The sequence below is a fragment of the Brachycentrus maculatus genome, unplaced genomic scaffold (genome assembly GCF_059751285.1).
Source record: "Brachycentrus maculatus isolate JH-2025_06_01 unplaced genomic scaffold, ASM5975128v1 h1tg000075l, whole genome shotgun sequence".
In the NCBI taxonomy this organism is placed as follows: domain Eukaryota; kingdom Metazoa; phylum Arthropoda; class Insecta; order Trichoptera; family Brachycentridae; genus Brachycentrus; species Brachycentrus maculatus.
Window position 1 is genome coordinate 81,432 of NW_028280829.1, and position 13,509 is coordinate 94,940.

Consider the following 13,509-nt stretch of genomic DNA (forward strand, 5'->3'; position numbering starts at 1 on the left):
ATATATATATATATATATAAATATATATATATATATATATATATATATATATATATATATATATATATATATATATATATTTATATATATATACATATTTATATATATATATATATATATATAAATATATATATATATATATATATATATATATATATATATATATATATATATATACATTTATATATATTTATATATATATATATATATATATATATATATATATATATATATATATATATATATATATATATACATATATATATATATATATATATATATATATATATATGTATATATATATATTTATATACATATATATATATATATATATATATATATATATATATATATATATATATATATATATATATATATATATATATATATATATATATATATATATATATATATATATATATATATATAAATATATATGACTATATGTGACGGGTTTCGTCTTATTACGTCATTATCAAACACTGACAAAAAAAATTACAGAATGTCCTTCTGTACTAACAATAATTGCTATTATTAAATATTATTAGATCTAGGGTTACATATTATGGTTGGGAATGTGGATTTCTTTGAAAGAGTGATATAACATGTTACCCAAAAATTTTTAATGGAACTCTACCAAACTGTCTGCAGTTACAATAAACAACTGTAGTTTTCGAAACTAGTCGTGTGTAGCGAAATGAGACTCAATCAGTGGTATCAAACGAGTTTTTTTTTAAATAGTTACATATTTGGTTACGTGGTTTTGCCTATGGCCCGTAATCAGTATGCCGGCTACTCTGTCTCTATAATGGCACCGTACACATTATGCACGTAGCCATGTTTAGCAAATTAGAATTGCAGGGAATGTTCCGCCGTGGAATTACATAATCTACAAGACCGTCGAAACTTTTCAGACATTTTATTATGGAGCTCGTCCAATCAGAAACCATTTCTGTAAACCCGCTTTTTCAGCCCCTAGACCAACTTTCAACCCTTTGATAACAAAATTACAATGATTTTTTTTTAAATAAACTTTATACTGAAGCACTAGAAAAACAATTATTAATTTAAATTTCTTGAATGTTTTCCGCAGATACTTTGTGGCACATTTTATGATATCTTTATAAAAATAATGAATTTTGTTTTCACAACTTTTTTATCAATACAATTCAACCTACCGGTTTCAACAATACATTGTCATCATTAGGGTTTATTTTAAATCAAAAACAATAAAAACATTAAAATACTTTCACCAAAAACTTCCACATACTCCATAAATAATTAAATAATAATAATAATAAAATAATAATTTAAACATTTAGAATTTTTATAATACAATTGAACCTACCGGTTTCAACAATACATTGTCATCATCAGGGTTTATTTTAAATCAAAAACATTAAAATACTCTCACCAAAAACTTCCACATACTTCATAAAAAACCTAAATGTTATAAACATTTAGGTTTTATAAGATTTATAACATTTAGGGTTTTTATGGAGTGTGTGGAAGTTTTTGGTGAGAGTATTTTAACTATTTTAATGTTTTTGATTTAAAATAAACCCTGATGATGACAATGTATTGTTGAAACCGGTAGGATGAATTGTAATAATAAAAAAGTGGTGAAAACAAAGTTAATTATTTTTATAAAGATATTAATTTAAATACTTATGTGGAGGTCCTCACCAAAAAGTTACTCTTCCGATATTGCACAAAAAATCCTTTAAATGCAAATCTGTTCTGTTTACTGTATTCTATCGAAATCTTAATTAAAGTCACGACAAAACGTGACCAATCCTGTGTTAAACCAATATGAAATCATTAAATCGCACCAAAACGTAACAATTTTACAAGCTAGAATTCCTGATTATTTAAAATAATTTATATTGGAAATGTAACGTTTTGGTGACCACCTCCACACTTGTATTAAACCACTTACTGAGTTTTAATTCACACAACTATTAAGAAAACTTTAGAAGTTTTCATCGACAGGCAATAACAAAAAATAACGAGCACAAAATCATTCAGGTAGCTATAAGCCCACCCACCGGTGGGGTTGTAACTAATGAAGGGGACTTTGTTTTCGTAATCACTTGTCGATGAAAACATCTGTAGTTTTCGAAAGTAACAGTATTGAGAAGCGGTTTGCTGGAAAAACGGTAGACATTATAATTAAGTTATAATAAAATATTTAAAGTGATTTTAAAACAAAGTTACATTTTAATTATAAAATGGAAAATCACAATGTAGAAAATAACTTCAAATATAAATTTTAATATATATATATATATATATATATATATATATATATATATATATATATATATATATATATATATATATTTATATATATATATATTTATATATATAAATATATATATATATATATATATATATATATATATATATATATATATATATATATATATATATATATATATATATATATATATATATATATATATATATATATATATATATATATATATATATATATATATATATATATATATATATATATATATATATATACATATATATATATATATATATAAATATATTATTGCTTAGCATTAAATTTGTTTAGCTGTAACTACAATACGTATGTGATGCACATGCGATGAGTTATTCAATAGATTTGGAGGTGTTGAAAAATATTTTTTATGTAATTATTTGATGTGTTTAGACAGCAATCTCTGATTTGTATGAGATACATTGTATTTTTATAGATATCTTTGCAGAGATTTTTTGATAAGCCGATATTCCTTCAAAACACGTCTTAAATCTGGGAATAGGAAAGTTTTGGGACTGTCTAGGATCAATGTCAAAACTTCACCTAAACCAAACCAAAACTCTTGATCGTTCTATTCAGACTTAGCATTTCAGTTCAATATTTTGTTGGTTAGGAAATCGATACTTTCTTATATTTTTACAATATTTTTTAATTAAGTTTTATTAAGTAAATACCACTATTGATTAAAATCTATTGTGGTACGAGTATAAATGCATTTCATATTAGTTTTAAACACCGAAAAGATGCGGAATGCATCGAAACACGTGTCATAAATTAAAAAGGATATTTTATTTATTGTTTTGGCATTAACTTTGTGGTAAGACATGTTACAATGATTAAAGAAAACACTTGTTTTTATACCACTTGAGTTATATTAAAGACTACTAGTTTCAGAAGCTAAACTTCCATCAATCAGGTCTAAATAACAGTTATTATTCAGACCTGAATGAAGGAAGTTTAGCGTCTGAAACTAGTAGTCTTTAATAAAACTCAAGAGGTATAAAAACAAATGTTTTCATTAATCATTGTAAGAAAGAATAAATATTACCAAGAAATGTGAAATATCTTTAAATGTAACCTGGAGTTTGTACAAAAAATCAAGTTGCGGGCTACTAATTACTGGTCCTTGAACTTATTTTTTTGAACCACAATATTTTTATCGTGTCCAAGTTTCTGAAGGATATTGAATGACTTATTTCACCAGGTTGACTGTTATATAAACAATTAAACCTTCCTTATTATAAAAGCTTTACCTATTTTTTGTGTTCCCTAAAATAACCGCACCTCTTCCTTTGTTCCAGATCCTCCCAGATTCGCAATTAGCCGGGTTCCTGGCTTTGGATTTCCGCTATCGGAAGGCACCCCCATTTCCTTGAGATGTGAAGTTGACAGCAACCCTCCGGCCACCCCTCGCTGGTACAAGGACGAAGCAGAGCCCCCGGTGAGTACAATAAATACATAAATACATATCGATTCCTATGTATATCGATAAATCCTTACCGATGGAGACGCCTGGACAATTAAGGACAAAGAAAATATGAGGAATATATTGCTATGCTACATATATATATGAATATCTTTTCCAGTTCCTTCTTCTCCTTCTTGCTAAATCTATTATTTTATATGTCATTATTTTATATGTCATTATTTTTTATGTCATTATATGTGATTATGTCATTATTTTATATGTCCGCCTCCGTAGTGTAATGGTCAGCACGCTCGGCTACCGTTCTGGAGGTCCCGGGTTCGATTCCCAGGGGGGTCAAATAAATATTTGTGATATTTCACTGTAATATTTATTCAATATTACCCTGGACTGGTACCTGAAGCGGAGGGCTGATCACCTTTCCTTCATGTGTAAACGATCAAGATAACACTGCGTTTATATGACGCAGTGCCCTATGCACCATTGGGGTGCGGATAAGGGTTTTATTATTATTATTATATAATACCCATAAATGTGGAATTGTTTTATTGGTTTTTTTTTAACGTAACTATTTTTTGTTAATGTAATGTTTATTATCGTTAATGTAACTTTTGTTTTTTATATCATTTTTTTATATGTAAGCTGTGCGATTCCCGAATAAATAAAATAAAAAATAAAATTCGAATAATAATTTTTAAAAAAAACTTATCTTCGAGATTCCAAAATGATTTTGAAACTCCAAAATGTAATACTGAACAATTTCAACAAAACTCTATATACTAAGGAATCAAATACTTCAATAAACTCCCTAAAGAAATATAAAAATTAGAAGATATCAATATACAAAAGAAAAGAAAAAGACTATTTTACCATTGATCAAATAAAACAATAAACCTTGCGTCTAAGTCCCTCTCCAAGCACAAGAGCTCAGTCTCTTTCTTGAGAGGCACAGCAAAACTAAAATTATAAGTTTGCCATATCGCTCACTCCTTTCATGAACGTAATAAATCAAAAAACTAGATTTTTCAGGAGAACGTTTTTGAAGTTTAAAAATATAACACAATGTATTAAAAATAAATATCAAGCCACTTATTGAACTTTTTACTATGCAACAGATCTTTTTAGGTAAAACCTGAAGATTTTTCTCCATTTGAATATTTGGTATGTTTAAAAAAATAATTAAACAATGCCTTTTCTTCAAAATGCAAAAACAACATTTTCTGCCCTGTAGCGGGTAAATATTAAGTTAAAAATATGCCGCTTTTTATGTACATTTTCTGGGCATTCCGAAAACACGCACAACTGAAAATTGACGATTTTTGATAAATGCCGTTGTTGAAAGGAGTGAGCGAAATATTTATCTTTTTTTTAAAACAGTTAATATTTTACTTTTTTATTTATTTATTTAATATAGTTACATTTTTAAATACAACATAATACAATTTCAAAACATTTATACATATGGCAAACTTATAGTTTTAGATTCGCTGTGCCTCTCCAAAAAAGAGACTGAGCTCTTGTGCTTGGAGAGGGACTTACATTCAAGGTTTAATGTTTTATATATTTAATGGTATAATACTATTTTTTTCATTTTTTTTTCAAGATTTATACGTAATGGGCATTAATTTTTTTTCTTTTTATCTTCTTTTTTTTAAATTTCTTTAGGGAGTTTAAATAATGTTATAATATCATAATACCATCAGGCAATTAAAGGGTCAACCTTCTTTCACTCCACTTTTCAGCTAAGCGCTCGAGAATAGCACCCACACATTGGTTATTTAACAATATCTGTGTACTGCCTCGCCCGGGAGTGATGGATGAGTGTATTTGAAGCCTTCTAGAACAAATGACGATCGCGTTACGTGCTACGTCACGTGAATTCACCATTACGGCGCCGGAACACGTGTTCGGCTGTCTGTACACGTGTTTGGCAGTGCACACGTACGGCGGGGGGGGGGTGGATTGATGGAAGCGATGATGATATCCGCGATGTGAAATATGACGATGAATTGATGAAGTTATACATAATAGAGTATTATAATTCACAACGTTTTGAGTGTGTCCAAATACTTGTTCACAAATCTGGATTATCTCCAATTATAGTAATTATTTTCATATTATTTTTTTGATATATCATCAAAGATGAAGAAGAATATGGAAGTCTGGGCATTTGCGGGGCTGACGACCGTCATAGGCTGATTTAAGTGATCACTTTACACACGTGTAACATTCAACAATTCTACCCATTATTGACAACCACACTACTGAAATTCTTGGAAGTTCCATATACATATATGAACCAATTTCGAGCCGACGTTCTTGAATCACTAGAACTTCACTAGAGACATCTATTGCTAAGATGAAAAGAAGCTTTATTATTGAGCAGAAACTCTTTTATTAGTATGTAAGGTCCGAATCCTGGATTATAATCACATATGTACATGAGAAACGCCGGAAATTATAATTTTTATTTTTATTATTTTCAAGCTTATAATTTGACCAGTTAATTTATTTACAACATTTTGAGTGTGTCCAAATACTTGTTCACATATATCTTTATTATCTCCAATTATAGGAGTTATTTTCATATTATTTTTTTTTGACATCTGCCCCGTAAATGCCCAGACTTCCATATTCTTCTTCGTCTTTGATGAGATGTCAAAAAAAAATACTCAATATAGATAAAGAAGAATATGGTCTGGATATTTTTACTAATTCTGAGTGCGTAAAATAGCTATAAAAATTTATAAAATAAATCCATATATAATTGGAGATAGACCAGATTTGTGAACAAGTATATGGACACACTAAAAATAATAAGGATTTTTAATAAGTAACATAATGTTATACCCGTGTATAAAGCTTCCATATTCTTTTATACAAAAGCAAAAGATATGTATATATTCCCAGTTTAGACACGTTTAATAGTAGTATACATTAAAACCTCTATCTATCGTTTTTAAAGGGACCTATTAAAATAAACTATGAATGCGGGAAAACAATGAATGCGCGATTTAAGAGGTCGATACGCAAATAGATACGACCGAGTAAAGATACCGTCCTCCCAATCTGCATAACCATTCGTAGGCTAAAATTCTAAGAAGAATACATGTTTCAGATGCAAATGTATTTATTTAAAAAAATACAAACCTGAAAGAATTTTCAAAAATACTTATTGTTTTTAACTGTTTTATTTTCGTAAGTCAATAGTATATTTTCGGCTTTGCAAATAGTATTTTTTTCAGCATCGGTTATTGAATGTGCGTTGTAGAAAGTTTTCTTTCAAAGAGCGTGCACGCTTCTGGAAATGCAGGTACAGGCAGCGGCTCCTTTTCATCAATATCGACCTCTCCTGCTATCGGTTACACAATCTTTTGATAGTTTATATCCCATACGTTGCCGTCGAATGTAAGAAAATTGGAAATAATGTTAAAAAAAACAGAAAAAATGTATCAAACATGCAGCTTAATTCGAACGATAAATGCGGTAAATGGTGATAGAGAAACGATCGATGCGGTTTAGTTTAGTGTGAAATTAAGTCGGGATAGAAGAAATAAATGACACATCCGGGAAATTGATTATTCAAGGAACGATAGATAGAGGTTCCACTGTATATTGATTTATCATGCATAGGTTGAAAATCCATATTGTAGTAAATTAATTGTCAAAAAATTCATAAATATAAGAATATCAAAAGGACGGCAGCTGTTAGTAATGTAACAGGGACAATTTGGGATTTGCCTGCAGCAGAATACTCCCGAGATATTCTCATTACTCTGTTAATCCTCTGTAATCAGTTAGCTCTGATAGTAATGAGGTCGTGACGTAATACATACTGATGCTGGTGCCTCGGTATAACGAGCCTCCAACTATTAATTGAATGAAATGTCGGAACTCGAAAATATGGAGTAATTCAACCATAAATATCCAATTAGGTAGAGATTTCTACGTCGTCATTACTTTTATCGAAATTCCTTAATTGGAGTTCAGGATCCACAGATGAATATTTATACAACATTTTGAGTGTGTCCAAATACTTGTTCACAAAATCTGGATTATCTCCAATTACAGGAGTTATTTTCATATTATTTTTTGACATCTCATCAAAGATGAAGAAGAATATGGAAGTCTGGGCATTTACGGGGCTTACGACCGTCATAGGCTGGTTTGAGTGATCACTTTACACACGTGTAACATTCACCAATTCTACCCATTATTGACAACCACACTACTCAAATTCTTGGAAGTTCTATATATATGAACCAATTTAGAAACCTTGTTCATGAATCACTAAAACTTCACTAGAGACATCTATTGGTGAGATGTTACACGTGTGTAAAGTGATCACTCAAACCAGCCTATGACGATCGTAAGCCCCGTAAATGCCCAGACTTCCATATTCTTCTTCATCTTTGATGAGATGTCAAAAAATAATATGAATATTTATACATTTTTTATCATTGTATTTTTGTATTTTTTTCCCCAGTAGTGAAGTGGTGTTTGTTCACCTCCGTGGTATAATGGTCTGCATGTTTAGCTACTGTAACGACTAATGGTACTGCAACACTGATGAGGAAGACGGAAACGCACAAATGAAGATAATTATTTATTTATCGAAAATTATTAAAGTTATAAGGGCGAGAAGAACAAAGCGACGCCAATAGACAAAGAGCGAGCGCGACGTATATACGTTTGAATTTTAATCTTATCTGAGTACACAAAAATTTGCCCTCCACCTTTTCTATACGATTTTAAAGGAGTAACATGTGGTGGGGATAATATTATAAACAAATAAAGTCGATGAACTGCGTCTCTTTGTTCATCCCGCATACATTTATGAATACAATTTTTAAACACAAATTCTTATAAAAAATACACAAATTTGTAAGGAACAGCTACCGTGTTGGAAGTCCCAGGTTCGATACCCAGGGGGATTGGGAATAAATATTAGTGATTTTACACTCTTATATTTATTTAATATTACTCTGGACTGGCTCCTGAGGCGCAGGAGTGATCACCTTGCCTTCGTATAGTTAACAATCAATACAACATTGCGTCAATACGATGCAGTGCCTCGTCTAAGGAGTATATTGAAATCTGGATATTTACAGGGCTTATGACCTGTCATAGGCTGTTTGAGTGATCACTTTAAACACGTCCAACATTCCACCCATGATTGACAACCACACTACTCAAATTGTTGTAATTCCTAAATATGTGATCAATTTCTTTTCCCAGTACATATGAGTTAAGATTTTTTTTATTTATCAGAAACCCTTTTATTACATAGAATATGTGCATGATCGATATAAACGTTGGTTTAAACTGTCGTTTAAAAATAAAAATTTTCTCAAACCAATCACACGCAAAGCGTCATTAGATGTAAGATAAAGTAGAAGTTTCAAATTTTTGAGTTGTATAGTTGTCAATCATGGGTAGATTGGTGAATGTTACACATATCGCTCACTCCTTTCAAGAACGTCATAAATCAAAAATCGTCAATTTTCAGTTGTGCGTGTTTTCGGAATGCCCAGAAAATGTACAATATCCCAGCAAAAGCGGCATATTTTTAGCTTAATATTTACCCGCTACAGGGCAGAATGTGTTGTTTTTTGCATTTTGAGGAAAAGGTATTGTTTAATTCTTTTTTTAAATAAACTAAATATTTTTCAAATGGAGAAAAAACCTTCAGGTTTTACCTAAAAAGATCTGTTGCACAGTAAAAAGTTCAATAAGTGACTTGATATTTATTTTTAATATATTGTATTATATTTTTAAACTTTAAAACGTTCTCCTGAAAAATCTAGTTTTTTGATTTGTGACGTTCTTGAAAGGAGTGAGCGATATATAAAGTGATCACTTAACCAGCCTATAACAGTTCATAAGCCCTGTAAATACTTGGACTCTTACATTATTCTTCATCATGCTGAGATGTCAAAATGAAGTAAAATATAATTTACAGGATTAAAATAAACAAATAAAATACATGGAAATTGAAAACAGGATTCAGGCAGCTAAGGGTTGAAAAGAAGTCGTTTTTAAATTGCTTTTTACTGAAATGTTTTCCATCAAAACACAACGGTTTTCATTTTACGACTCGTTTATCTGGTGCAACATAGAGCTTAAATTGCTTTGCACTTCATCTTGCCCCGGCATCGAGTTGTTGATTTAATCTGCCGAGACGCCGCGAGGAAATGTAACCCTTAATGAAAAGCTTCCCCGAGAGGACTGTCTTAGTACTAGCGAAATTACCATTTAAACTGCAGAGCGACATCAAACGATACACAAAGTATTATATTATTTGTATCTTGTTACATTTAGACATCTCAACATAGATGAAGAAGAATATGGAATATTTTGTATATTAAAATCATTGATAAGTTTGTGGTATGGTAATCCTTATAATTCATCGTTTACTGTAATACCACTTTTATGATACTGTAATAAAACAAAAATTAAAATGAAAATGATATTTTTTGGCGTTTCTCGTGTGTGATTATAATTCAGAATTCGGATCTCTCATACTAATAAAATAGTTTCTGCTCAATAATAAAGCTTCTTTTCATTTCACCAATAGATGTCTCTAGTGAAGTTCTAGTGATTCAAGAACAATGTTTCAAAATTGGTTCATATATAATTTACAGAATTTCCAAGAATTTGAGTAGTGTGGCTGTCAACCATGGGTAGAATTGGTGAATGTTATACGTGTGTAAAGTTATCACTTAAACCAGCCCATCACGGTCGTAAGCCCCGTAATTGCCAAGACTTCCATATTCTTCTTCATCTATGTTGAGACATCAAAAAATAATACCGGTAACTAAATATGAAACATAGGTATGAGTTCCGAAAATTTGAGAAGTGTGGTTGTCAATCATGGGTAGAACAGTAAATGTTACACGTGCGCAAAGCCCTGTAACTACTAAATTTAAAAAAAATTACTTTAATTTCCTTAGTTTTTTATATCCATGCTTCATATTTCAAAACTACCTCTAAATAAGTCAGAACGATCTCAAATATTCAGATTGAACAACAAACTAGACAAAAACATCGAAATCTTCTAGCAGACAACCATGATACACGATTTACACACAACGAAGGTTTGATAGTCCCAAGAATTAACAATTAATATGGGAGTCAAACACAGCAACTAAACTCTACTGACAAGACACACAACACAAGGTGTGTCTCTGCAAAAAAATATTTATAATTGTTCTTTTAAATAAATGTTTACAATATAATATGTAAATAATAAAAAAGGTGAAATATGCAAATCATCTCGGATTTCCTCCCAGATTTCTTGTGTCCAATCGTCAGCTCCCGAATCGACCATTCCCGTATCAGTGGCTCGTCACACACAAAGGAGGAGATGGTCGCAGTTTTGATATTTTTATTTGCCCATCCCGAGTTTGGTGCAGACACTCTGCCGGGGAATTTGGACGCGAGCCAACTACTGGCTAGGAAATTGTCTGATGTCCAAAACGAACAGTGTAACAATGGAAAATACAAAAGCTAGAGTTAAATAGGGGAGTTTGATAAAGAAGAATATTATTTGCGCGTAGAATCGGCGGCAGCAGTCTCCCAACTCGCGATTGTTAAATGAGGTAGCAAAATGTCGCGAAAACTGCAGAAATTAGTCTGGAAACGAAAAAACGTAACTAAAAATTTGGAAAATATTTAAAATATATTTGTTTTTTGTTAAAGTTACGAAGTTCTACGCAATATATTATAAGGCTAAATCTCAACATATATCGCTCACTCCTTTCAAGAACGTCATAAATAATAAAAAACTTGACTTTTCAGGAGAACGTTTTAAAAGTTTAAAAATAGAATACAATGTATTAAAAATAAATATCAAGCCACGTATTGAATTTTTTACTGTGCAACAGACCTTTTAAGGTAAAACCTGAATGTTTTTTCTCCATTTGAAAAATAGTTAGAATATTTAAAAAAATAACTCAACAATACATTTTCTTAAAAATGCAAAAATATTAAGTTAAAAATATGTATCTTTTGCTGGGATAAAGATCATTTTCTGGGCATTCCAAAAACATGCACAACTGAATTTTGACGATTTTTGATTTATGACGTTCTTGAAAGGAGTGAGCGATATGCAAATGCAATGTTGTCTTGATCGTTAACACGTAAAAGAAAGGTGATCTTGATGACAGCCCTCCGCTTCAGGTACAAGTCCAGGGTTGTATTAAATAAGTATTGTGAAAAAATCACTTATATTTATTTGACCTCATGTGAATCAAATGAGTGAAGAAAGAAGAGTAGAAGAAATTAATGAAGCGAATGTAATTGGAAATATAAGCAGAGAAAGATCCAAGAAAACTTGGCATGATCAAGTAATTCAAGTACCTACTTCACAGTGATTATGTCAGGAGTCGGAACAATCGGCGGGTATGTGTGAGAAGATGCATGAATTTGTAAGTGGCGAAAATTTATTGCTAAGACGAATTGGTATGACATTCTATAAAACAATTTTATAATAGAATATATTCTAGGCCTACTGTAATGATATTGATCATTTTTCTCTGTGTATCTTTCCTACATAGTTTTGCCACACATTCGTCTCAGAGATCGCATTTCGTGATTTGTTTCATATTAAAAAGGGTTTGCTCGCCAAAAAATGTTAAAGAACCGCTGTAATATAATATAAAATATGCAGAGAGTTTTAAAACCACTGTGTTCCGTTTATGCTGGCATTGTTTTGGCGACAAATTGCGATTTTTCGGTAATTCGTTTTCGAGTTTTCGTCTAGATCGCAAGAGAGGTATCGCCTGCTCCAATTTCGGTAGAGGAGATTGCCGGCTTTTGATCTGTTGACCTCGTCGATAGTGCAGATTGAATCTGGCGAGGATATTTGAAATAACTTTTTGTTAGAAACAAAAATACAAGTTTTTCCGCAACAATAGAATATGCCAAGATATTTCTGGTGTTTTTAAATGATACTGAATGGGAGATGCATCATCAAACCGGTTGCATTAATCAAGAATGCATTTCAATAAAGTACATCTATCAAGATTCTATTCATGGCATTCAGGATATTGATGAATGTCTGTTGTAAATTTCATTTTGAACCATTTTTTCATTTATTTTATATTTGAAGCAATAACGTTGTGATTTTCCATTTTATAATTGAAATATAGCTTTGTTTTAAAATCACTAGACAAGGTAGAAAGTGATTTAATCAAAGTCCAGGTGTAATTATTTTATTGTAAAACCTTTTTACTGTAAATTGTTTTTGGATCTTTTGTATGTAATGTATATAATCTAATAATAAAAAAAAATAATTAAAAAAATAATAAAACCCTTATCCACACCCCAATGGTGCATAGGGCACTGCATTATAAAAACACAGTGTTATCTTGATCGTTAACACACGAAGGAAAGGTGATCAGCCCTCCGCTTCAGGTACCAGTCCATGGTAATATTGAATAAATATTAGAGTGAAAAAATCACTTATATTTATTTGACCCCGCCTGGGAATCGAACCCGGGACCTCCAGAACGGTAGCCGAGCGTGCTGACCATTACCCTACGGAGGCGGACAGGCTACCCTATAATTAAAAATACAAATAAAAAAAAAGAATGTATTAACATGCAAGTATTTCGGCTCATCACAGGCCATGCCCACAGAGCCGTAATACATATAGTAAAAAAAATATGTATCTATGAAATAAATAAATAAATAAAATAAATATTCCCCCCCCCCCCAGGTAATGTCCGCCTCCGTAGTGTAATGGTCAGTACGTTCGGCTACCATACTGGAGGTCCCGGGTTCGATT

At 30.8% G+C, this 13,509-nt stretch overlaps 1 protein-coding gene across 1 annotated transcript in view; it reads left to right on the top strand.

Moving 5' to 3' along the window:
• Positions 1-3,594: 3,594 nt before the first annotated feature.
• The window catches only part of LOC148311108 (immunoglobulin superfamily DCC subclass member 3-like), a gene marked incomplete at its 5' end in the record, with an annotated part of 50,416 nt that continues 40,501 nt past the window's right edge, over positions 3,595-13,509 (top strand). The window contains one exon of the mRNA XM_088257219.1: positions 3,595-3,734. Coding sequence (XP_088113345.1) covers positions 3,595-3,734 — 140 coding nt within the window. The remainder of the gene's footprint in view (positions 3,735-13,509) is intronic.